A 25,061-nucleotide genomic window follows, 5' to 3' on the forward strand; every position below is an offset into this window, starting at 1 on the left:
TGATTGGACGATGAATGACTTCTCCAGGTGATAATGCGCAACCTGACCACGGGGGAGGTGTCCGTGTTCACCTATGAGGAGTGGCTGTCTAGGACACGTGGACCCAGAAGGACCATGATTTGCGAGATGGCTGCAGTGGTGGACGAGGAACCGATGGTGGAGCTCACCACCTACGTGATGCAGGTCAAGACTGGCGACGTCGCAGGTGCGTCTTCATAGTTTAAAATCCTTGGCAAGTGGTGGTGTCGTTGGTCACAGAGCTGACTGTCGTGCATCTGGTGTTGGATCATTATCGCCCTGTGACTGACTGGCGACCATTCCAGGGTATTATCTGCCATTTGTCCACTGGGTTAGACATTGTAGATGATTACTCATCTATGGCTCCAAACATTAGAAAATAAACAAGAGGCGGACACTGAGTATAGGCTATCTGGGCTCCGATGCAGCTGCTACTTGGATTCCTTGTGAGGGATTCGATACAGGTATGTCACACCAGAAAGTGACCTGATGGAAGAACACTGAAACTGGAGGGAGGCTGGAGGGAATGTCTTCCATTGTATCTTGAAGGTTACAGAGGCTTGTCCCTGTGGTAGTCCTCTCAAGCTTCTGGGCCTCATGAGCAGGGGCAAGCCATCCCAACTCAGTGTCTGGCCAAAGCCCAGATAAATAGAGAGGGCTGAGGTCAGGAAGGGCATGTGAAAGTAAAGCATATGCCAAAACTGAAATGGAAATGAGTGAAAAAGAAGTAGACGAAAGGAGCCCCCTTAGCAGAGAGATTGGGAGAAGACTCATCCAAAACGGCAACCCTAAATAGGGAAAAGCTGGGAAGAAGAAGACTGGTAGTACCCTCTAAGGTTCTGCTTTTGTACTCTTGACATACGTAATTCTTGGGAGCATACCTGTAATGTTATGGCAATGGAAAACAGAAACCCAGAGTCTGTCAATTTGCCCCACAGGGTACAGTTGCAATTTGAAGGCAAGACATGAACTTGCAGTGTCTTGGCAGGAATGTCAGGGGATCCTAGATTTGGCTGCAGCCACCCACAACCAAAAATGCACATTACTTATATGCTTCTTTTGCCAGGTTAGACAGAGAATTTTTGAACGCCAGAAGCTTGTTGTTTTTAGGCCGGCACAAGACAATAAATTCGCCACGAATCAGTCTTGAAGCCGACAATGTCAAAATATTCTCTGCGTGCATAGAGAAAATCTTGCTTCTCCGAATCTGTTCCCGTTGATATTAATGCTGCCTGGTTCATGTTCCTCATTGTTGCTGCTGTTCCTGTTTTTTTTCCCACCTTATGAGACGCCATGATCTCAGTCAATCAATATCCCAACCTTTACCTCTCTCTATTTATGAAAAAGAGTAATGCGCAGCATCGGGTAATGATCTCCTCTGGGATACTTATCACGGACCCATCTGCATCGACAATGTAAGAGGCTGAGCTGCACGCGTGAAATCCCTTAAAGCAACACAGGAAGTGAAGTGATTCCAACAAGACGCACGCATTTGGCTCTCCATTCTTCTATTTAAACGTCTCGTTTAAACCGTGCATGACTCTTATTGTCCCTTTCATTGCCAATGTAATGAATACTACATGATGACAATTTTAAAGCTGTGAGGGAGAGTCGTTCTGCCCTCAACCTCACCTCTTCTCACTCTAGCTACCGGCTTATAATAGTCAATGTGATCTCAAGAGAATGTAGTCGGTAAAGGTACAAAATCTTTTTTTTTTTTTTTTTTTTGCATGAAAATTTCACAGTGGCAGCACACATGGCGCACAGATCTAAGGTTTGGGGTTTGAATCTCAGCTTAGTCCTTCCAGTGTGGCGTTTGCATGCCCAATGGTTAAGATCATTGCCTGCCACCGTGGTTCAAAAACCCCGACTGGACCATCCGCCAACATCCCCCGGACTCACGGCTGTGGTGTCCTTGAGCAAGACACTGATACCCCGAAATGCTCCCCGGGCGCTTCAGCTGCCCCCTGCTCCAGTGTGTTCCACTAACGTGTATGTGTTCACTGTGATGGGTTAAATGCAGAGAACAAATTTCGTGTGCATGCATGCATGTTCATGACAATAAAAGATTCTTCTTCTTCTTCTTCTCCCCACGCTCATGTGAGTTTTCTCCAGGTGCTCTGGCCTCCTCCCACATTCCAAAAACATGCACCTTAGCTATATTGAAGACTCTAGAGTGTCCACAGGTGTGACAGTGAGTGTGGTTGTTTGTGTATATGTGCCCTTTGATTGACACCTCGCTTTTCTCTGCAAAAGTCATCTGGAATAGGCTCCTCCTCATCCACAACCCTAATGAGGACAAGCGCTATAAAACATGGCTGGATGGATGTGCCTCCAGAGCGTACACAGTTTTCTCTCCCAAAGACAGCTTAGATTAATTAAAGACTTTTGAATTGTCCATAGGTGTGAAATGTGAGTGTGAATGCTTGTTTGCTTTGATGAGCCTCGCCATTGGCTAGCAACCAGTCCAGGGTATACCTCGCCTCTTGCCCAATGTCAGCTGGGATTGGTGCCAGCTCACCAGTGACCCTAATGAGGACTGTCGCAATAGAAAATGGATGAATGCACCAAAACAACTGTGGGATTCATGTCTTGTCCCCTTCAGGGGCCGGTACCGACGCCAATGTTTGGGTCATCATTTTTGGTGAGAACGGCGACACGGTGTCCCTGGCGTTGAAAGAGTGCAACAGGTCCAACAAGTTTGAGCGCAAACAGGTGGACAGCTTCCGATTTACGGACATGCTGAGCCTGGGCGACCTCTCCAAAGTCCGAGTGTGGCACGACAACACAGGTTAGCCTCCTTGAGTAAAAGACTCCAATCAGCCCCTTGATGATGACTCATTACATCCTGGCTTCCCAATCCCATTGCATGCAGGTCTCGCACCAGGATGGCTCTTGGACTACATTGATGTGAAGGACGAGCTCATTGACAAGACGTTCCGCTTCCCCTGCGACCGCTGGCTCGCCAAAAATGACGGCGACGGACAGATCATGAGGGAGCTGGCATGTGCCAATAACGAATACTTGGACCTCGACGAGAAAACCAGTAAGCAAAAGATGTGTTTTGTTTCCAAACAAAACAGTCGATGATACTTACCTTTCATATGTTCTCTCAGAGTACGAAATTTGCGTCACCACTGGAGACACGGCGGAGGCTGAAACCAAAGACAACGCTTGGATCGTGTTGGAGGGGAGGAAGGGTCGATCAAAGGAGTTCTTAATGGAGAATTCTTCGAAGAAGAGGAGGTTTTTGCGGTAGGTACTTGTATGAATTTGAGCATCGTAACGTAGGGGCCAGATGACAGACCACCTTTAGAAACAATATGTATTTCATACAGTTCACTGAAGGCCCTAAACCTGATGTTTAAAAACGTGTAGACCAAGTTAGTTGAAGCCATCGAACCCTAACCCTGCCTGCGTTCCACTCCCTTTTAGGGGAAATGTTGACAGGTTCGAGTTTACATCCAAGAACCTGGGCGACATCGTCAGCATCTGCGTGGGCCACACATCCAAGGATGGAAAGAAAGTCAAGACAGAGCTTCACTGGCATGTGGAGGAGGTGGTCGTCACTGAAAGAGAGCTGGGCAACAAGTAAGGTCCATGTTTGAAAAACCCAGTGGCGGGCAGTGCATTTGGTATGTGGGCCTGCAGTGTAGATTTATCAGACTTAACCTCTTAGTACCTCTACTAACATGTTACAATTATAGAAACCAACAATACTATAAAAACAATTTTAAAAAAAAACCACAATATAATAGCATTCAACTGTGCCAGACAGAGTACATGCTTGTTAAATTTGTAAAACGTATAGTTTTGCTCTGACCAACCAATCAGAGGACAGTAAAATGCTGATGTTATTGTCGGCCAGCTTGATGGCCCTGTGAGGTAAATTTGAAATCTGACTGGTTAAAGAAAGAGTCCCATTGCTTATATAGTTTAAGTGACATCAGCCAACACAACTGCTTCTGAAGGCCCTGGGCAGATTAGACTGACGTGGCAACACAGGCTAAAAATATCTAACATGAAATGAAGCAAAGTCATATTGTAAAAATATTCAAATTTATTTAGTAAATGTAGGTCAGTACTTCCAATAGTATTTAGGCCAACCACTGGAGAAAAGAAAAAATAAAATAAAATAAAATAAATACATAAATTTTGTAGGCACCGGACGATTTAGATCCTTCTTGTCACCCTCAGGTACATCTTCCACTGCGACGCGCTGGTCCCGCTATCGGCGAAGAGGGACGACTTCTTGACCTTTGAGTGTACCAAGGCCATTGAGAGCTTCGCCAGTAAGGCCCGCAGCCTGGTGCCAGTCAAATACGAACTCATCGTCATCACGGGCGACGAGAAAGGAGCGGGCACGGACGCCAACGTCTCCGTCACAGTCTTCGGTTCCAACGGCGACTCGGGTCGCCGGCGGCTGCGGCAGAAGTTCCGCAACCTGTTTGAGCGCGGGCAGACGGACCGCTTCCTGCTGGAGATGCTGGACATGGGGGAGTTACAGAAGATGCGAGTGGAGCACGACAACTCGGGTCTGCATCCCGGCTGGCTGCTGGACCGCGTGGAGGTCACCAACACGGCCAATGGCGTCACCACCATTTTCCTGTGCGGCAAGTGGCTGGACACAAAGAGGGCTGACGCACGGATCGCCAGGGTCCTCTACCCCAAATACTGAACGGTCACACTGACCAGATAAAATGAGGGACTGAAATGGATAAATTGCATTTAAATAATGTCGATATACATTAAAAATCAAACGTTGCCTTTAGGAACAAAAGTTCACTACAAAAGCCAATGGAAGACGTATCAAAAATTTGGCCTTGTGTCCTTGTAGTGTGTCATTATACTGTACAGTGCAGGTATCGGATTGTTTTTCTTTTGTAAAGTACTTTGCAAAAGATAATTGTGTACATGTCGGGAAATGTGACAAAGTTTTACATGCATTTGTTTTGGTAGGAAAAAAACAAACAAATGTGCCAAACATTTTGAGCCCAATGTATCCAGAAGAGTGGAGGCTTCGTTAAACCTGTCAAATTTTATATAAGAGATTAAAAAAATGCAATATCAAGGCATTCTTTGTTCCACCCATGTGTCCATGCAAACGAAAGAAACAGAATAAGGTTACGAAAGGAGAAACGAAAAACAAGTCTTATAATAAGGACAAAGTTGCAAGAATAACGGCAAAACTTTACAAAAGTAAGTCGTAATATTAGGGAGAAAATGATCCAAAAAATGTAATAAAAAAATAAAATAAAATAATTTAAAAATCTAAATCTCTTATCACAACCTTTTAAATGACTATTCAGTAAATATTACGACTGAAGAACAATGCTTTATTTTCATATAACATTAATACCAATAGTCCTAGGAATTGTATAACAAGAATTATTATTATTTTTTTTAATGACAATAGTAATTTTTCTTGTATGAAAAATTTTACTTTTTCTTTCCAGTGCGGCTCTGCTACTCCATCATATATTTCTTAACAAATAATTTCATTTATCAAACTACACTTTTTGCCAACAAAGGTAAGCCGAAATCAATATACAAAAGTTGTTAATGCGACTGAACTTATGTTGTTGTGTCGTGTTTTCTTTTTTTAATTTAACATGATATTTAATCTATTTTTAACATAAGATTACATTTCTGATTTTGAGATACATTGATTTCATTTATTATACAAAAAGGTTGACTACCAGACAAAAAATATATTTTTTACCATTTTATTACAAAAAGAGCACATACAAAAGGATAATATACAAGCCATGAAACAATTTAAAAAAAAAAAAAAAGTTTGGGTTTAGCAATGCCACTTTTTAAATCATCATTAGTAGTAAGAATAAATAAGGTACAAAAAATTCCACCACGCGTGAATCTAACACGTATTCGCAATATGCTCATCCACGTCGCACACACTCATCAACATTAATGCGCTATTGCTTTATTAATGATAAATAGTTCTATTTTCAGATAAAATATCCTATATTGAAAAACATTGCGCAGTCACGGCTAAAACAGCAGATTTATAGACACACACAAGGATGGTGGCAGCCCTTTCACTGGCACTCTTTTCTTTTGGGGGGGAGATATTTCCATGTGTTGTCCGGATTCAAGCAACACAATGAATACTCTGAATACATTTAAAAAGTACATTATTTGTAAATTCAATCTCAAGCCATTGAATCAGTGTATTGAAACCTGAGAAAACATGCAGTTGTGCTTTAAAACTTTCCGTACACTGTCAAAGGAAACTGAGAGGAGGGATGAAAAAGGAAAAAAAGTGTGCCTTTCTATTGGTAAATCATTATTTCCACAAGATCTAAAGCTCTGATACATGAACAATCCAAAACAAGCAGCCACCAACGGGCCCTCGCAGTTTTGCAAGAAAATGGCTGCTTCAAACCAAAATGGCTAGCAACATGTTCAATTTCAGGCATGGGTCTTTGAGACTTCTTCGTGCATCCTGTTATGATAGACATGTCCACCCACTTTGTTGTTGATTGGTGAAACTGGCTGTGGCTAATTTTTTTCCCAACTCTTCAGGGGAGCGCTGGGGTATTCACCAAAAATAGACAACTTCCTGTACAATTTCAGGCATGACCGGCCGACAACGGCTTTTTCTGTTATCTTGGCTCATCCATTGAAGCAACCGTTAAGGCTTATCACGTGGAAATAACACAAAAACCGAGGCACTGATTTACACAGTAAATGTTTGGGGGGGGGGCAATACGGTAAATATTGAAAAGTACAGAGTTGCCAGTGAAAGGGTTCCCTTATCTTAACAGTGCAAAAAAATTATAATAAGAAGAACCAGTTGACTCCATTGCAGTAAATATTAAGTCACAGCATTGGCAAGTGTTGCATGGGATGGAATGTCAGCGAGATCCACAGCACCACTGGAGGATGGAGGGGGAGCCTTTAACAGAGCGCAGCAGCAGCAGTGCTAACAATAATCATTTTTTTGTGTGTAAATATACCTTTAGTGTTTTCCCGTACAGCTGCATGCAAAGCACTGGAGACAATGCAAAAGATGAGGTAATTTTTTTCTTCTTCTTTTGTAGCATTTGCGTGTGTGTGTGTGTGTGTGTGTGTGTCCAAATAAATAATTCCCTTCGAATAAAACAAAAACAAAAAATACAAAATTAAATAGCCACCATATCTACAGTTAGTAATAAATTATGATTGTTAAATACTTAAGGCATCTCAATGGACAACACCCTGTGTAAACTATGAACACTTCGTCATCACAGGAGGAGGCAGTGTCGACGCTGGCAGTGCACAAGACAAAAACAACAACAACAACATAAAAAAATTATAATAATACACATAATGGACTATCACAGTGCGTAAAGGGCAGCATCACGTTTAAATGTGAATTCATTGTGTCGTTGTTTGTGCACTGCGAGAGAGAGGCTGCCTCCGTCGCACGTCACATTCTACAGCAATACAGCATAGCAACCGGCATAGCAACCACAAGGCAAGGGGGAAAAAAACACTCATTCACATAGGAGCTAAGAAGAAGCCTGTGCTTGTTGTTTAGCGTTGGGGGGGGGGCGCCATCTTCATAGTTTTAAGCTGCCGGGCCGACAAACTCATGCAGTTTTCGATCTGAAGCTAACGGCTAACGAGGGTAGAGCTAAAGATCCCCGCATACTACTACTACTAGTACAACTATACTGTAACAGCGCAAGATAGCGTCCATTTTACAGCATGTTTTTTTTTTTTTCTTTTTTTTTTGGCTTTGTTGAAATAAGCATCCTGTAATTCACGTTTACCGGAAGGAAGCGTTGTGCTAATGTGCGCGACAAGGCTAGCGCGCATGCAAAGTTTTTTTGGCAGCTCAGGTCGCAAAAGAGGGCGGGGAAATTGGCCAAAAACTTTCCATGGGGAGTTGGGCCGAAGAATTTGGGAAAGAGGACAGAAAAAAAGAAACAATTAATGGGGAGGAACTAATAATTTGTAATAAGTCTAAAATAAAACAATAGAATTAATAATTTAAAAAATAACGAGAAAAAGTAATGACGAGGGGCGTGCATCCAAACATTTTTTGGTGGGCATTAAAAAGCCCACCCTGCACCCCCATTGATGAATGCATTTTGCGAGAAGGCGAAAAATCTTCCATCAGCCCCTGACGACGCTAAATAGAAATTAATTAATAGTTTTAAGAATATCTTTAATCAAATAAAAACAATTAAGAACTGTAATTAATAATAAAATTAACTTCACATTTTTTATTTTTTATTATTTACAGCATATCGGAATTAACTAATCATTTTTAATATTTCAAATAAAATCGTTCTCAAATAAATAGCACATTTTTACCCATTATTTCCCATGGAAAGGTTCCAACTTTTTCTTTTGGCAACCCTCTTGCAACTCATGTCTTAGTTTGAACTGTAATTGTCGGGCAGCTCGGCGGCCGGCGGCGTCGACACGATTCCAAAAAGTAAAAGCTGCACGATAGATTTAAAACACGCCAGAGATGGCACGCGGGGCGGCGGCGCGCCACACACGTTTGCTGCTACTCTACGATCATAAAAGGTAAACACGACATTTTTGTATTCCAGGAAGAAGGAAAAAGAGAGAAGAGTCATAGAGAATCTAGAAAGACAGCCAACTCGCGATGGGACGTTAAAGTCATGGCTTTAAGGACATGCTACACAGCCCGGAGGCGCCTACACTCCAGTGGTTCTCAAACTGGGGTCCCCGGACCCTCTGGGGTCTGTGAGCTGGAAAAAATATATCACTGGGAAAAAAAGTGCAAATAAAAAAAAAAAAAAAAAAAAAAACTAACAATTACTCCCCCCTATGTTAGCTTTGGGCCAATTAAAAGCTCTGATATGCCTGTGATGTATCATCACATAAATCTGACATGCTTGCCTGAATTAAATTTTTTTTTTTTTTAAATTATGATTACTATTTTTCCTGGAATAAAGACATTTATTTTCCAAGAACAAAGGGGTTAATCTTTTTCAAGAATATAGTATTCTTTTTTAGAGAATAATTTCCTTGGATTAAAGGCATAATATTGTGAGAATAAATTATATTTTCTTTTAAATTCACTTGTTAAAATATGACTTTCATCCTTAAACTTTGATGTTAAAGACCCTGTAAAGTGAATTCTGAGTTTTGTTTCTAAATACATTACACATTTGAAGATAATGGCTGAAAATGTGCAAAGACTAGAACTACGTAGTACTAAATTGTAGAGATACAGCGTTAAACATGTTTTTACCATTTCAACTTTCTACATTTTCTGGCCAGTGGCTAAAATACTGCCGAGTAACACATTTGGGCATCTGGCATGAGTCCCTCCCTCCCGCCGACCATCCCCCACTATAGAAGAACTGAGTGCCTCTGTTTGCATCAGTGCTTTTCCAGCGAAATTGGGAATCATTTTGTTATAATTACGAGGCTCATTTCTTCGGCAACAGCGTGCAGTTTGCTAGCTAGCAATGCCTGCTAGCACCCTGAAAATACATCTTCGCTGGATGTCACAATTTACAGAGCAGCTCGGTGTCATTATATAATTCCTAAGGGAGGAAGCTTGTGGCTTGCGCCTCTCGTTGCAGCATAGAAAGCCCCGTGACGACCCGGTGGGATATATTTCAGCCACCGGAGCTTTTAAGCAGATATATTTTTGTGGCTAAAACATGTAAGGATGTGTAGGCATAAGAAAGATGAAGTATTTTTTATTATTTAAATTTGCAGGGTTGTTAACAACACTTATCTATGTGGTGTGTCAAATTTAGAAGACGTTTATTGTCACGTTACACAGACGTTAATATCATAAACTTATTAGACTTTATCTTTATTGTTATAAGACGTAAACTTTTTATCTCGACAAAATACATTATTTTCTTGGAACGATTACTGCTTGCAACTTAATTCTCATAATATTACAACTTTTTGTCTGTCTCGAAAACATGAATTTGTTATCGTAACATGACAACTTTTTTTTTTTTTTCACTCCTGTGACATTTAGAGGTACACATGGAAGTTATGCTTAATTGATTATGGGGGGTGGGTTTAAAAAAAATCTCCTCTGTAAAGGGTTCCTGGACCGAAAAAGTTTGAGAACCCCTGCACCACACTACCACCAGCACGGTCACCACGTAAAACCAGCAAGCTACAATGAAACCCTGTGTACACGACTTGTTAGTGTGTGCGGATGTGCTTGCGTTCTGTAGAAAGAGTGAAGGGGGGGGGGGCACCGAGACAGAGTTCTCTTGCACTTCTACTCCTTGGCTTGAATCAGTATAGCGAGACTCCAAAAGAAAACAAAGATCTCACATCAAAAGTTAGGAGACATTTGGCAAAAGCACCCGGTGGGGGGTGAGAAGAGGAGGAGGATGGAAGAAAGCAGGAGTTTAGCAATGCCACTGGCGTGGGGGTAGAAAATCTCATCAGCTGTCGGCGTTCAGCTGTGTCTCGATGTCAACGCGACAGATTGGACACTTCCTGCTGGTCGCCAGCCATTGGTCCACGCAGCCTTGGTGGAAGAGGTGCATGCAGGGTAACCTCCTGCGGGACACAAGGACGAGGAGTGGGGGTTCATTCACTTGGGCTACTCAGAGTTGCGTTTTGCCCTGTCAGGCGTGAGGACGCGCATTCTGTCCAATCAGCAATCCCAGAGACAGCTGAGGATGCACACATATGTCGCAACCTGAGCCCTATGCTCCCCCCGCTCATCACCTCAAAAATAAATAAATTCAAATTTTAAAAAAACTCAGACCCTCACTAGGGATGGCTGTCGAGCCCTGGTATTAAACTAGCCCCGGGGCTACATTTCTAAAGACCGCAAAATCGATAAGCTCCACCCCTAACGGTTCTGTTAACAGTCTTTGAGAAATTGCTCAAATTTATTTTAGATTTATTTAGGATACATAAATGTTATTTTAAACCTTTTACCGCTCCAATCTCGTTCCTAACTTGCAATAAAATTACGATAATCGTCTAGGAACCATTTCCACAATCGGAGACGAGTCATCTTCACCCATTCCAGCTCAGGTGCCCAGAGGCACGGCTGGCTCCTTCCCATGCCCGTGTAGTGCTATGCGATCATATTACGATATGATTTGTAGTATTATACTTTATGAAAAGGTCCATTGTGCCATATAACCCAATCGTGTTTATATTGTTAGTTTGATGTGTGCGTTTGATATTGGGTTAGCTCTGTTGCTAAACTAACATAGCATCAGAGCATTTACACAACACAACAGCCGTTAAAATTGCGTCTTAATTTCCAGGCATAACTAATCGATTTACATGCAATCAAACCGTTACACTAATGTAAATGTTTGGTTATACTTGGTCTGATTGGTCATGCCTGTAGAGGGACAGAGTCGTTGATGCATGTACATGTATGTCGGCACTTGTGGCGCTTTTTTCTCTCCCTAAAATCAAACAATCTGTTACTCATTTATTTTGAGGGGTCTGAATAGTTGTTGGCATATTTATAGTTTTAACTATAAATATTTGTAATTATTTTGAAAAAAATGTAGGGAGGGCGTCAATTACTCATGGCTTTTCACTCTTCGCAGCAGGGTTTGGTCTCATTTACTCGATACAGTGAAACCTTGGATTTCGTATTCCCTAGTTATCAAATAATTCGATTCCACCCCCTCAAAAAAAAAGGTTGTCGCAGTTTTTGTACATCTGCTTGGTTTTTCATCGCAAAAAACACGCCCCCACTCATTTTGTGGAAATAACCGAAGAACATAGGTTCAAGACCCCGACTGGACCATCTGCCAACATCCCCCAGACTCACGGCTGTGGTGTCCTTGAGCAAGACACTGATACCCCGAAATGCTCCCCGGGCGCTTCAGCTACCCCCTGCTCCAGTGTGTTCCACTAATGTGTATGTGTTCACTGTGATGGGTTAAATGCAGAGAACAAATTTCATGTACATGCATGCATGTTCATGACAATAAAAGGTGATTCTTCTTCTTCTTCTTCCAAAGAGAGTTACAAGTGATAAAGGATACAAAAAAAACATTCAAGAAAGAACTTGTAGCAAATGAAGAAAATGGCAGATTTCCCTTCCAACCGACACCCTCTCATCCTGTCTCTCACTCCTTGCTGTTTTTCCACACACCATCAATCAAGAGTCTTCATTTATCCATTTAATTTGTCATTGATATTTATTTCACATTGCTTTCTGTATGTTAAAGTATTCTCTATAAAGTGTATTGTTTGCAAATATTAGCAGGTGTCTGGAACGGATTAATTGGAATTACATTATTTCCTTTGGGATATAATGCCTCGGTTTTTGTACAATTCAGCCTTAGTCAGACTTTTTGGAATGGGTTCATCACGATAACCAAGGTTCCACTGTACTCACTTGCCAGTGACCTTCAAGTACTGTATAATTCTATTTACTACAAATCTGACACACTTCTTCTCAAGCCAGTTCCAGAAAGGTGGTTTCAATCATAGCTTAGCAGGTTTGAAAGACTGCTGTAGGATTTATATTGGAACATTCTAAACAACAAAACTGTGAGGAAAAAAAACACAGTAAAAATGTATTTTCGGTGACCACCTGACCTGACATCCTCGCAGTCTTCCAGCATGGACAAGCAAATTGTACACTTCTCATCCACGTCCGTCTCCTCCTCTTCTTCCCCGAGCTTCAGCTGCAAGGGCTTCCTCTGTTTCAAGAGCAGAAGGATGGATTCGTCAGGCCATCCACAAGGTTTCCATGTCAATTAACACTCTTTTTGTTCTGCGTTACCTTTTTGTATTTGTGTGGGAAGGTGAATCGCTCGATGGTGGTCTGCACTGCACCTCTGCTCACACTGCCCAGCCGGTCCTCCAACTGAAGAAGCTCCTGGAGGAAACAAGCTAGTTATTAGAGCAGTTGCAATAGTTTTTAATATGCTACTTAAGTTTGTTAGGTCAGCTGTTCAGCTAAAAAAAAAAAAAAAAAAAAAGTAAACTAAATATTTACCTCGTAGCTCTCCCGCACCGCAGTAGCATGCCTGGAAGGGTTCAGACTTTGCAGTGCCAACAGGTGCAGCTGGGGGTACGGGTAGTTTCTGATTTCATGCACAACCTAGCGAAAACAAGACCTCTGATTTAGATTCCCTACATTCCCAGAGAATTTAGTGGAATTTGGTTAAGGTCTGTGCAAAAACAACAACAACAAAAAAGTCTTAAAAATCATTCATTATAAAATATTTTTTAAAATTGTAGTGCATTTCTAAAATGTTCTGGATTTTTTTTTCTTTTCATAATTTTTCCATATTTTCTTTAATTTCTCAATGAATTTATATATGTCATTGAGCTGTTTCAGGCTTGTTGTACTGAATGCCAATAATTATAAATGATTACAAAAATAATTATGGCTTAGCTCATAAACCAAGTCATTTTTTTAATGATGCCCAAATATAGTGGCCTCTGTCAGAAAATACAGCAAATGCATTAAATAAAGAATTTAGCGCACGGCATATCGGACATCTTTGTGGAATATGTCGCAGCTGGACTCTTGGCACTGCTAGTATTAAAATTGCTTAGTTGTTTAGTAATCTATGGAGTAAGAAACCCCCTTTCAAAATGGCCCCAAATTAAGCTAATAATATAGGATTTAAGGCAATAATGGAAAAACTGCATTAAATATAGCTTATGGCAATGCCAGCTATTTTTATGGAATACGTCACAGCAGCACTCAAGAAAAACTCTTTACGTTAAAAACGGCAGCAGAGTACTACATTCACTTGTATAAGAAGTAAACAAAACCTTTTCAAAATAACTAAGAAGACCAAACAAAATACTGTAAATGAGACAAATGCATTAAGTAAAGAAATCCCCAGCATATATTAGTGGTTCACTATTCACAAATTCACCTCGTCACTTTTTTTTCCTGTGGTACCTATCCTTAGAAAAGTTGCTGTAAAACTCACCTATTTTCAGTTTTTGTGCACTTTTGGAAACATCCTAAAGATGACAGAAGATGGTATCAAAGACTCGTCTCTTATCAAAGTAGGACATTGGTACCAAGGAAGTATATTGAAGTGATAAACATCTCGACTGAAAGGCAAGCTTTGTTTGTCGGGGAGGAATGAAGTTTAACCTAGGTTGTTAGCGGAAGACGTTTCTTTATTAATCAAATAATCTGCAATCGACTTATTTTTAGGGGTTATGTTGTAAAATCGGTTTGGAATGATCAACCATTTTTTTTTGGGGGGGGGGGGGGAGTCATAGTTTGAGTTATATTTGGTTTAAACTATTAATAGAGGTAATAATAAACATAGTGACAGACAGACATAAATAAAAAATTCAAGATAAAATATGTCAGCCATCTTTGTGAAAATGTCACAGGAGGACTCTAGGCACTGCCAGTATTAAAAACACACACCTGATCTGATTTCAATGTTTGGTTGAGTCAAGAAGTACACAAAACCTTATCCCAATAATCATTAAGTTTGTTTGTACATACCACTTGTGCAGAAGACGTGTTCCGGGGGAAATGGTGCATTCGGGGGGAGGCCAAGTAGTGCTGGTAGTGCTGCGGCAGCTGCTGGAGGTGGTACTGGTGATGAGGGAGGCCGGCGTCAACGCTGAGATCCCTGCCAAGCAGACAGACGGGACACTAAGTCGGCACGGTGCGACAGTCAAACAGATGGGAGTGCATCAGGAAAGGCAAAGACGCTTTGTCGCTTTTAAGACGTTGACTCACCAGTCGGTGCCTTCAGCCAGGTACCTGGGCTGCTGTGTAACCGGCTGCGGGGAGTGGAGGGGTGGGGAGTACTCGTAGGCGGAGCGCAGTCTCTGCGGGTTGAGGGGAACCCGCTCCTGGTTCCTTCTGTGAGTGATGGGTTTGTAAATATTAGACAAATACTCTATATGTCTGTGTAGATTCTCAGTTATCCAGGTCATGGTAATCCGCAAGGGTTGAATCGAGGAAGCTGGACTCTTGGTTGTTCAAGACGTTTCACCTGTAATCCATGAGGCTTCTTCAGTTCAGAATTTTAGATGTGCAGTTCTCCTATTTATGTATCTGGGGGTGTCATGAGGTTTTTTGTTTTTGCATAGCAACCGGTCGTTTGCCCGCCTGGAAAACGACTCCCTAGTGGCCTCTCTTCCCATGGATGTGAGACGATCTTTGGGAGAGAGATGTCAGGACATTGTCGTAAGCAGACGATAAATGACGGTGTAAAACTCCTCCGTTTCGAGAGTGCCTTGCTCGCTTCACATAGCTTCTTTCACACCTCTTTTATAGCAGCGGTCCTCTCGGTGTAGCATTTGGGAATATCTCTTTTTTGGGGGATTTAAATTAATTGCTGATTCTGTACCTGCAGAGGTTCACAACAACCCTAACGCAAGCGATAGCCCCAACAGCAGAGACATAAACAGGTGGACTCCTCACCTAAAATTTCACACTAAAGAAACCTTTTGGATTAAAAAGTGAAACAACAACCAAGAGTCCAGCTGTCTCGATTAAACTCTTACAGATTCCATTAAAAAATGTACACAACACATTTATAAGGGATGAAAAAACACCCACCTGGAGTGTGGGAGAATCCGGCGGTGCTGCGCCTCTAGAAGCTGCTGCTGGATGAGGTATTGCTGGTGTAAGGCCTGAGGTAGGAACGGAGGCCCCGATACGTCCTGGAACTGCGGGGCGGCGGGCAAGGTAGCGAGGGGTGGATGGCGTGCGGGGGGGAGGTGGTTGGGCAGGCCCGTCTGAGCGGGCTGGCCGGCGTGTCCTAAAGGGAACTCGGCCGAGATGGGCGCCTGCGGGGCGCCCAGGTGAAAGTGTCGGCAGGAGGTAGCATGGCTGTGTTGGTGCCTGGTGAAGTGTGCTCCTGCGTGGTCAGAAAAGATCCATTTTTGTTTTTAAACAAACCACGGAGGAGGTAGGCTGAAAAGACATATTCAGCCGCCAATAGATGGAGGGCACATCATATACTGAGACCCCCTGGGAATGTCATCTAATCTAGATTGAACCCAATGGCCACCAAAGCAGGATTCTTCATTATGACAAATTTTTTATACCATTTATCCAGTTCAAGTTCAAAGAAGGGACCAGCACAGTGGACTGGTAATTACCTTGTCTGCCTTACAGTTCTGAGGTTCTGGGTTCGAACCTCAACTCCCGACACGTCAGACACACAGCTCAGGTCACACACATGACCAATTTAATCACGTTTTCGTAAAAAGGTGATTTAGAGTAGATCCCAAAAAGAACATACTTAGAGTACTCTTCAAAGTGGCAAAACGCTGACAGTTCACTGAATTTAAAACTGAAGATGAGTCTGCATTAAAGCATTGCATGATGCTGAATGCTTTCTTCTCACTTTCATGACAGGTGGTCTAATAAATCTATTAAGCACTGAATATATTAGTTGTCTTTATTTTTCTTAAACTGCTGTTGGCACCCCCACATGGGAGTTGCAGCAGCTTGAGGAAAAAATAAAACGAGAACAGATATTAAGAACATATTCATTACTTGACAGAAACACAAAGAGCTAGGGTAAACAATTTGCAGAATTGCCATTTCCCCAAGAGCCTTAGTTTCTAAATTGTTTATGAATTAAATTTTAATTGAGCTTTTTTTTTTTTTTTTTATAAATGTGTCTTTGGAGTTTTCCTTTAATGCAAATGTTCTTAAGATGTTTTAATTTATTTTGTAAACCTGACAAGGAGGAGTCTCAAAGAACCTAACATAAATGTTTTTTTTTGGGTAAATATTTTGGACTATGTGTGAACACAGGCCTGAGTTTAGATTTAAGCACAGAACCATCTTGCTGCGAGGCAACAGTGCAAACCACCAAACATTGTGCTGTACTATGGCACATGGATTTAAATTGGGTTTGGGTAAAGCTCTTATAAATAGTTTTGAGCAAGTCAACGAACAGTCTACACTCTAGAGCCTCCTGTACCCCTTTCTCGAAGAGTATTGTGAAGTAGTCCCACCAAATATTCTCTGTAATGACTTGAAGCCAATAATCAATGAAGTAACTGAATGTTGATAAATAGGAGGGCGGGTAAGAGGGTAAGGAGGTGACAAATTACTTCCTACTTGTGTATTTGTTTACCTACGCCAGTGGCATAAAGTCACAGACAGAACAATTAGATGCTCTTGCCTTAGATGGCAGATTGTTCAATTAAAGTGTTGCAAATCAGAAAACAGAAAAATAGCTTTGTGCTCAACTAAACAGGCTCAGATATTTAACTGAGTAAATTTGTCAATTTAGACAAGCTCATTATTTCAGTATACTTTTTGTGACATTTCTGTTTGTTGGTGTGCAAGATTTTTGCATTGTAAAATGTGTGCCTTGGTTCAATAAAGGTTGGGAAACACAAATCTAATCTGAAGTTTTCAGTGGTGTTGAACTGGCTAGTAAATTGACCCTTTTAAGAGGTGACCAAACTGATAATGTTTGTCTGAACAAGTGGAGAAGAAATGTCAGACTGTTGATAGATGAAAAAGGCAGAGTCTGGCATTTGAATAAGGCCTTGTAAATATCAAATCATTTGTTTCTGTCATGAATATTTGACATATTGCAGTGGCGCCTGCAGTAACAAGGCCTGTTACACTTTAATCCCTGCCTTGGATCTGAATCGAGTAGAGTAGACCCCACTTTAGCCAGCCCCCACCACTCCACAGCCTCTCCTTGCTTGAATGACAGCCCGAAAGCTCCGCCCACACACGACTGCAGTAGTCTGACATGAACAGCCCACCCCCAACAACTCCCCCCTGCTCACCCCATCACTGCAACTACACAATCACACCTCCTCTCTCTCTCACCATAATCCCGTCTGGTGTCTGCTGCAGCACTATCCCATCATGCAACACTGTCTCAGCCTGGGTGTGTGTGCGTACAGTACACCTGCTGTCATGTAGGCAGAAATTAATAATCGCGGCACAAATGACCTTTAAGTATTCATATGAGAATGTCAATTGGTAGAGCACAATTTAGGTTCAACTGTTAGCAATGGGTGGGGTGAAAAATGTATTTCTTGTTTTGATTAAACACAACAATAATAATTCTGCTTTCATGGAGGACTACAGAAATATTCTGGGGATTTGGACAATTTTAATTTTCTCAAAATGATTAATCGATTACCAAAGATCGTTTTTGATTAATTTGATAATCGATTAGTTATCGATTAACCTCTAGTATACCTCTAGTATAAAGATAACTGAAATTACTGTCAGAAATTTGTTTTTCTATTGCTTCGTTAGCAGGTTATTTCCTGTCTCACGGAGGACAACACAATGTGATGGGATTCAGTCGCCATGAAGACCATAAATTCCTTTTAAAGAAGTGGGGGAAAAAAATGTTTTCCAATAGTGAGTTCGCAGGCTAAATCCTGGTGAAGGGAAAATAAATTGACAGGACCGTACTATATTTTATTTTGGGGCAGGACGAACCATATCATTGAGACTCATGGCTGCAAATGAATTAAATTCCTCCCAAAAAGAAAAACAACAGCTTGTTAGCTCCAGATATCACACTTGAGTAAATTGAGACCAAATCATTTTGTGACATTTTTGTTTGGTGGTGTGCTGTGCGATTTTTGTAATGTCAAATTTGTGCCTTGGCTCAATAAAAGGTTGGGAAACACTGGCGCATGGGACAACAAACTATAACTGTATATGGTGGAAAAGTGCAGTACATACATACAGCTGTCGTGCGCCTTTAGTCTGCACCCAAACCTGCTGAGCTGCTCGGATTGACTTCCACAACATTCCACTGACTAGTTTGCTATACCGAACAAATGTACGGCTGTATTATGCCGCTTGGACTTAATGGCCACCATCAATCACTCTGTGGTTCATTTTAATGCCTGTCAGAGGATTAAATCCCAATGAATAGTTTAGTGGACGTATGCACCCCATTGCCAGTTTAGCCAAAAAGATATGCTTTCATAATAGAAAAGTACCGTCATCAATCCAGTCTTTCCTCGGAGTTTAATGCCAGTGTTTTATTGAATCTATTTGCGTTGATTTACTGAAAGTCGTTTTGGGGGCTGCAATTTGTGAAACGGTAAAAGTGTTATTTTGTCAAACCTAATTTAGAACAATAAGAGGATGTGAGGCAGCAGGGCTATTTGGTGAATGCAAATGAGGTATTGCTCATCAACAGACAATCGGTTGTTTATGTAACATTATACTGTGAGCTACCTTGCCATTTTGCACGGAAAGGTCAATGTATTTTCTATAGATTTCTCAAATTACCTCGCTTTTTGGTACCAATATCAACTCAATTTGTCAGCCATTTTGTTGTTAAGCAGCATTGTTAGGTAAACTCCGTGAACAAAGGTGCATAGAAAGCTTGAAAAATAAATGCGCCCAAAAGACCAGTTTCACCAATGGAGACAAATTTCAACGGGCATGTCTGTCATAACATGACGCACGAAAAAAGTCTGAAGGACCTATGCACAAAACTGAACAGGATGTCCGCCTTTTTGGTTTAATGCAGCAATTTTAGGTAAAAGGTGCCAAACCAGTTTAACTGATGGATAGGAGATTTGATGGACATGTCTATCATAATGGGCGATGCATGAAAAAGTCTCAATGACCCATACCTGAAATGGAACAGGAGGTCAGTTTGTCACTTTGTTTTAATTCCACGGCTTGTATTTTGTCCAACTTAAAATTCAATTAAAAATAGGTACGCAATTGCATTCAGTTGGAGGTTTCACTGTAAAAATGTGGCTGTTATTTCCATTTCTATCGTTTACTAAAGGGAAACACACACAAAATATCATATACAAATAAATGTTATTTGCGCTTAACTGGAGGGTTCCTCTGTAAAAATGACATTTTCCAAAGTGAGCGCAGCAGCGAGTTACATTGACTGTCAGGGACAGCTGAGAAATGGCAGTACATAAAGAGTGAGGGGAAATGTCTCAGTGACAGCACAGTGTGGAGGGAGGAGAGGGAGGGCTGGTGCAAAAGGGGAAAAAGAGGGCGGTGTTGGGGGGGGGGGTGAGCGACATGGAAAAATCAGCAAAAAGCACACTGAAGGTTAGGAAGAAAACTACAGTCTTTATTGGAAAAAATATTAGTATAAATATAGCTGTGGCACTCTGAGATAATAAAAAAATATATTGTCATTTGCTCCTGCGTAAGCACAATAATACCATGCAAATAAAAGAAGTGGAAGGCAAGGCCGACCATGCTTCTCTGTAGGGTTAACACGACAGAAGCAGCATCCAATGTATGCTTTTTACAGCACAGTTCAGTACACCAGGGACATTTCTACACAAAAGAGTACATTGGAATCTGCTCGTCCATGTGGAGAAAGGAAAATGATCATGCATTATAGGATCTAGTCATACAACAACATGAGGTACAAAACAAAGAATTGAGGGGAAAAAAAAGGACATTTTGATTCTTTTTTTGTTTTTTTCCAAAAGGAGCTCTACAGCAGTGCAGGATACACATCCCTGTAAAATGGATAGCATTGTGACGCAGGCTATGCATGTCTAAAACACTGCTTTGATGAGCAGTCCAACGTGCCAATTTGATGTAGGAATGTACGAGAATGTTGGATAGACACGCCCACCGGACACAATGTTGTGTAAGCAATCCAACACGAGAGCTGCATCAAACAAAAATTTATTAACAAAGATAATAAAGCTCACTTTTGATTGACAGTGCCAAGTCATCTCTCACAAATTTAGTAGGATTTTGTACAAAAAGGCACAGATTGCAATTAGCAGGAAGAGGCTTGTTTTCACTTTGCTGGGGTAATGACAATAATAATTATTATTTTTACTACCAAACATTTGGACAAAAAGGAGCCAAAGAAGCAATCATATATTGGTGAGCCTGAGAACGCAGATAAAAACGCAGATCTAGAATTTGTTGCTGTCCACTGAAAAGCATCGCCAAATGTTTTTTTGTTTGTTTGTTTGCTGTGTAGTAACATTTTTTAATCAAACACAAATTGAAAGAATTTGGATTTGCATTTTTTTTTTTAAACTTTGCTATCGAGTCAAAGTAGATATAAAAAAATTTATATGATTTTCACCCAGCTACTTGTTGCTAGGCAGAGTTCATAGGACTCAATCATCAGCGTCCCACAGGCTGTTTTTTTTTTTTATTATGCCCACTTGGCAGAAACAGAAACAACAGCGGCTGTCCAAAGAGTTACAGTAACTGATGGACACTACTTTCACTGCTCTGTATTAAATATAAATGACAGGGGAAAAAATACAACAGCGGCAGCTTGTGGTGCATCGTCTCCACTACCTGTAACCCACTATCACTGACTTGCTATGATTTTTGTTTTTTTCTTTCTGATCACATCATGCGCTAGCCAAGCTATTTGTTGCAAGGCAGAGTTCATTCGGCTCAACCAATAGTGCCCCATAAACTGATAATAATAATAATAATTTTTAAAAAAAACAGCCCACTAGGCAAGAACAGGAAGCCCGACAGAAACAAAAGATGCACTAAGAGGACTGCCTGAAAAGTTTCCTAATGCACACTCATTTTTTTGGTCTGTATTAAATATAAACCATATACTTGATTACAAAGAAAGAGCAGCGCCATCTTCCGCTAATCATGGCTATTATTATTATTATTTTTTTAATAAAGAAATCGGGATTACTAAGGATTTTCATCTTTATGGTTTGGGCTAAATAAAATAAATTGACAACATTTGGACCACAATTGTTTTTATGTACAAAAATCTATTAAATTCTCATGCAAAGAGGCTCCAGTCCGACAACAACAAAACGTACCACCTTGGCACAGCGGTAACTAATACCTCTCTGACTGTTTCAATCAAAAGTGAGCATTATTATCTTTGTGAGGCTGACTGCACCTCCTAGGAAAATACCAAATGCATTTGCTGTTGTCCAATTGGTGATCATTTGTTGTTGTTTTAGGGGAAGGGCTCAGTACACCTTTTGAAGATGGCCAGCTCGATCAAGCCTTCCTCAGTCAGCTGTGATCGAACCATCATTTGGAGACGGGAGTGAAAAACGGGGAGAGATGCTATTGACGGGGTGGGTGTCAAAATGTATCCACTTTACAGAAATTTACAGCAGTATGTCATCTACCAACACATAAAATGGGAGAATCACAATGTTTACTAGCAGTAAAGATAGCATGGGTTATTCAATAAAGACACTTGTGTAAATCAAGACTCTCTACAAGAAAGTGTTATTCTTTAGTTACTACCAAGGTGTATTAGGGCCACAATGAAAATAACAAAATAATAATTACACAAGATTCAAGTCGTATATTTTATTTATTTTTTTAGATAAAAAGGCTGTATATTTTCTCAATTAAGTTTGAAAATTATGAGCATTAAGTTGTGTTTTTCTGAGTGAAAGTGACTTTTTTCACAAAAATATCCGATTTTATTACCATAAAAAGAGAAGAAAAAAAAAGAAATATGCATAAAAGTAAAAAAAGACCTTTTCTTTTAAAAAAATTACTTTATTCGCATAATATTATTATTTTAATCTTGGAAAAATAGGACTCTTGAAATACATACAATTTTATTCTCTTAAAATTTTGACTTTACAGTATTCTTGTAATGACGTTTTGACTGTGCTATACCATGAATATAATCTGAAAATTACTTTTTTTCTCATAATACTGTAACTTTAACCATGAATGTATATTACTTTTTTCTTGTAAACATACAACTATATTTTCCTACTATTATGACTTCAATAAAAAAAAAAAAAAAAAAAAAAAAAATCTCTTTTATTTCGGGGGGGAAACTAAAAAATAACCAAGTTTATAATCATCTTTTTTTCTCAAAAATCTACGACTTTATTCTACAAATATGACATTAATTTTTACCAAAATTATGATTAAATTTATGATATTACCAATTTATTCTCATAAACCTACAATTTTTTTATCGAAAATATACACATTTATTCTTACAATGACTCATCTTTACATTAAAAAAATCTCAGAAAATACAACCTTTGCCTTGAAAATATAATTTATTCTTCTGTTATTGCTTTAATCTCTAAAATCTAAACCAATTGGTATACAAATGTATTCTCGTCACATTTCATCACTCTCTAAAATTGAAACCGTGACTTCTATCTTGAAAAACTACAACTTGTTTCTCGACATTATTGTAATCTAGCCTTTTAATATACGGTTTTATTCTCGAAAATATTATTATTATTATCACATTATGACGTATTGGCAAAAATTTTAAAAGAAAATTCTAAAAAATGTACACTTTTTTTTGAAAACATCCCACTTTTTCTTGTAATTGTATGAATTTAATCTGTTGAAAATATGACTTCAAGTTTGAAAAAACAACTTTTTTCTCGACAATATCGTAATCCCATATCCTCGACTTCATGTTCCTAAAATTCCGGCTTCAATCTTGTTGTGTTTTCCTTTTCCGTGTGGCCCCAATACTTCTTGGCAAGATACACAACAGAAGGCATAAGAGAGGATTTTGTTTTGGTGTTTTGCCAATGTCGTCTTTGAATGGAAAAGAGGAAATGAAGAAGGAGCAAGAAGAAGAGAAGGAGTAAGAATAAGGAGCAAGAAGATGCAGTTGAGAGAACAAAATGTTTTTGGTTTTTCTTTGTTTTTTTTTTCACAGGAACAGCTCGATGCAGAGAGAAAAACAGGCAGAGGCTATACACGGGCAGACAGCAGCAGATGATCGTTAGCTACACAATGGAGAGGAGAGGGGACACAAAGGTCTGAGAAATGCGGAATGTGGAGCCAGCCTCGATACTATGGAACAGGGGAAAAAAAGAAAACAAATAAAAGCACAATGAAATCATCGGTGCCACACTTGTATGCATGTAGTAGTAGCAGCAGCAGCAGCAGTAGTAGTAGTCAGAAAGATTAGATGACGAAGGCCGAGGCTTCTTTTGACATTTCGTTTGTCATTTCTGAAGCCTAACACCCTTTGAAATGTTTGATTGTTTTCCGTTTTACAATGAGCTAAATGCTGGTGAGCTGATGCACACACGTCACTTGTCATTTGAAGTGAGGAACGAGCGAGCCCGGCTACGATTTATTACAATATTCACGTCGTAAGGTGACGTTAACGTTAATGTGTCGTAAAACGCAAACAGAGATCGGGGCTGACAGGTGCGGTCATTCGCGGCTTTTATATTTAAAAAAGAAACTGAAAAAACAGAAACACTCCGATGAGGTTATTGTATTTTATTTTTTTTCGTGTACGAGTGCGCGAAAATGACATGACGCTAGTTAGCAACGAAGCTAACGTTAGCGAGGCTTGTTCGCTAGCAGGTGTCAGCTCTGTTTACATCATTTAAGCGCCTTAAATGTTTTTAACCCCGAAATATTGAAATGAGAGCGGAGCTGAAAAGGCAACAAACGTGTTCATACCTCTATTTCTAACCGAGCCGAAGACGGGGAGAACCAGATATCCGACATGGACTAACACCATCCTGCGTCCTCCTTCTTTGTTGAGCCGCGGCAGACAGATGGTCCATGGAAGCGATCCCCTCCAGTCGCCCCTCTTTGCCTGAACGTGAGGCTCACGCACGCACACACACACACACACACACACACTACCCCCCACCCCCCCACTCCGAAAAAGAAAAATCGCCAACCAATCACCGGAACCCTCACAGAAGCAGGGCCCGGACCACTGCACCGCCCCTCTTCCGGCTCTGTTATCAGGCTAAACCAATGGGAACATTCCGTAGTCTCCATCGACGAGATACTGAATACGCAGGGATACCAAACTCATTGTTTTGGGGGTCACATTGTTGGTACAGTTTCCCTCTTGGGGGTGTTAGTACTAAGAAAGTCGTTTTGAAATTAGAAGTCAAGGATAGTGGTTTGTTCAACAACAAAAAAAGCAATATCTCAAGGTATTTTTTTTTTAAAATTATATTTGACAATTTAAAATTTTGGTACAGAGTTTAGCAGTAATCATGGAAGTTGACGTAAATGATTTGCTTTCATAGGCCGCATAAAATGATGTGGCGGGCCGGATCTGGCCCCCAGGCCACAAGTTTGACACAGGCATCATAAACCAAGGAGGTTTATGACGCAGTTCCGTTCGTACAGTGGCGGCGTAACCTGAATATACGCTAACACAGTGGAAAGA

At 40.5% G+C, this 25,061-nt stretch overlaps 2 protein-coding genes across 3 annotated transcripts in view; one reads left to right on the top strand and one right to left on the bottom strand.

Moving 5' to 3' along the window:
* LOC133414131 (lipoxygenase homology domain-containing protein 1-like) overlaps positions 1 to 4,696 on the top strand; it is a 32,846-nt gene extending 28,150 nt beyond the window's left edge. The window contains exons 36-41 of the mRNA XM_061699277.1: positions 28 to 205; positions 2,624 to 2,809; positions 2,894 to 3,064; positions 3,135 to 3,273; positions 3,454 to 3,609; positions 4,216 to 4,696. Coding sequence (XP_061555261.1) covers positions 28 to 205; positions 2,624 to 2,809; positions 2,894 to 3,064; positions 3,135 to 3,273; positions 3,454 to 3,609; positions 4,216 to 4,696 — 1,311 coding nt within the window. The remainder of the gene's footprint in view (positions 1 to 27; positions 206 to 2,623; positions 2,810 to 2,893; positions 3,065 to 3,134; positions 3,274 to 3,453; positions 3,610 to 4,215) is intronic.
* Positions 4,697 to 5,790: 1,094 nt separating this feature from the next.
* ark2ca (arkadia (RNF111) C-terminal like ring finger ubiquitin ligase 2Ca) lies at positions 5,791 to 24,565 on the bottom strand. Of its 2 annotated transcripts, XR_009769952.1 has the most exons (9): positions 24,332 to 24,489; positions 15,527 to 15,827; positions 14,699 to 14,824; positions 14,459 to 14,588; positions 12,971 to 13,075; positions 12,755 to 12,850; positions 12,568 to 12,671; positions 6,999 to 10,545; positions 5,791 to 6,917 (listed from the first exon to the last, which is right to left on the bottom strand). XR_009769952.1 is itself a non-coding variant. In XM_061699118.1 (8 exons), exons 1-8 carry the CDS (start codon positions 24,390 to 24,392, stop codon positions 10,428 to 10,430), a joined length of 1,041 nt encoding a protein of 346 aa, XP_061555102.1. In that variant the 5' UTR covers positions 24,393 to 24,565; the 3' UTR covers positions 5,791 to 10,427. The 2 variants fall into 2 exon arrangements, 1 of the variants encoding a protein (XP_061555102.1); XM_061699118.1 differs by having other exon boundaries at positions 5,791 to 10,545; positions 24,332 to 24,565.
* Positions 24,566 to 25,061: the final 496 nt, after the last annotated feature.

Source organism: Phycodurus eques, chromosome 15 (genome assembly GCF_024500275.1).
Source record: "Phycodurus eques isolate BA_2022a chromosome 15, UOR_Pequ_1.1, whole genome shotgun sequence".
Classification (NCBI taxonomy): domain Eukaryota; kingdom Metazoa; phylum Chordata; class Actinopteri; order Syngnathiformes; family Syngnathidae; genus Phycodurus; species Phycodurus eques.

Coding starts and splice junctions, on each gene's coding strand:
- ark2ca (XM_061699118.1), bottom strand. CDS start 24,392: ATGGTGTTAGTCCATGTCGGATATCTGGTTCTCCCCGTCTTCGGCTCG. Junction 15,828..24,331: donor CGGCTCGGTTAGAAATAGAG/GTATGAACACGT, acceptor CTGACCACGCAG/GAGCACACTTCACCAGGCAC. Junction 12,672..12,754: donor TCCCACACAAATACAAAAAG/GTAACGCAGAAC, acceptor CTCTTGAAACAG/AGGAAGCCCTTGCAGCTGAA.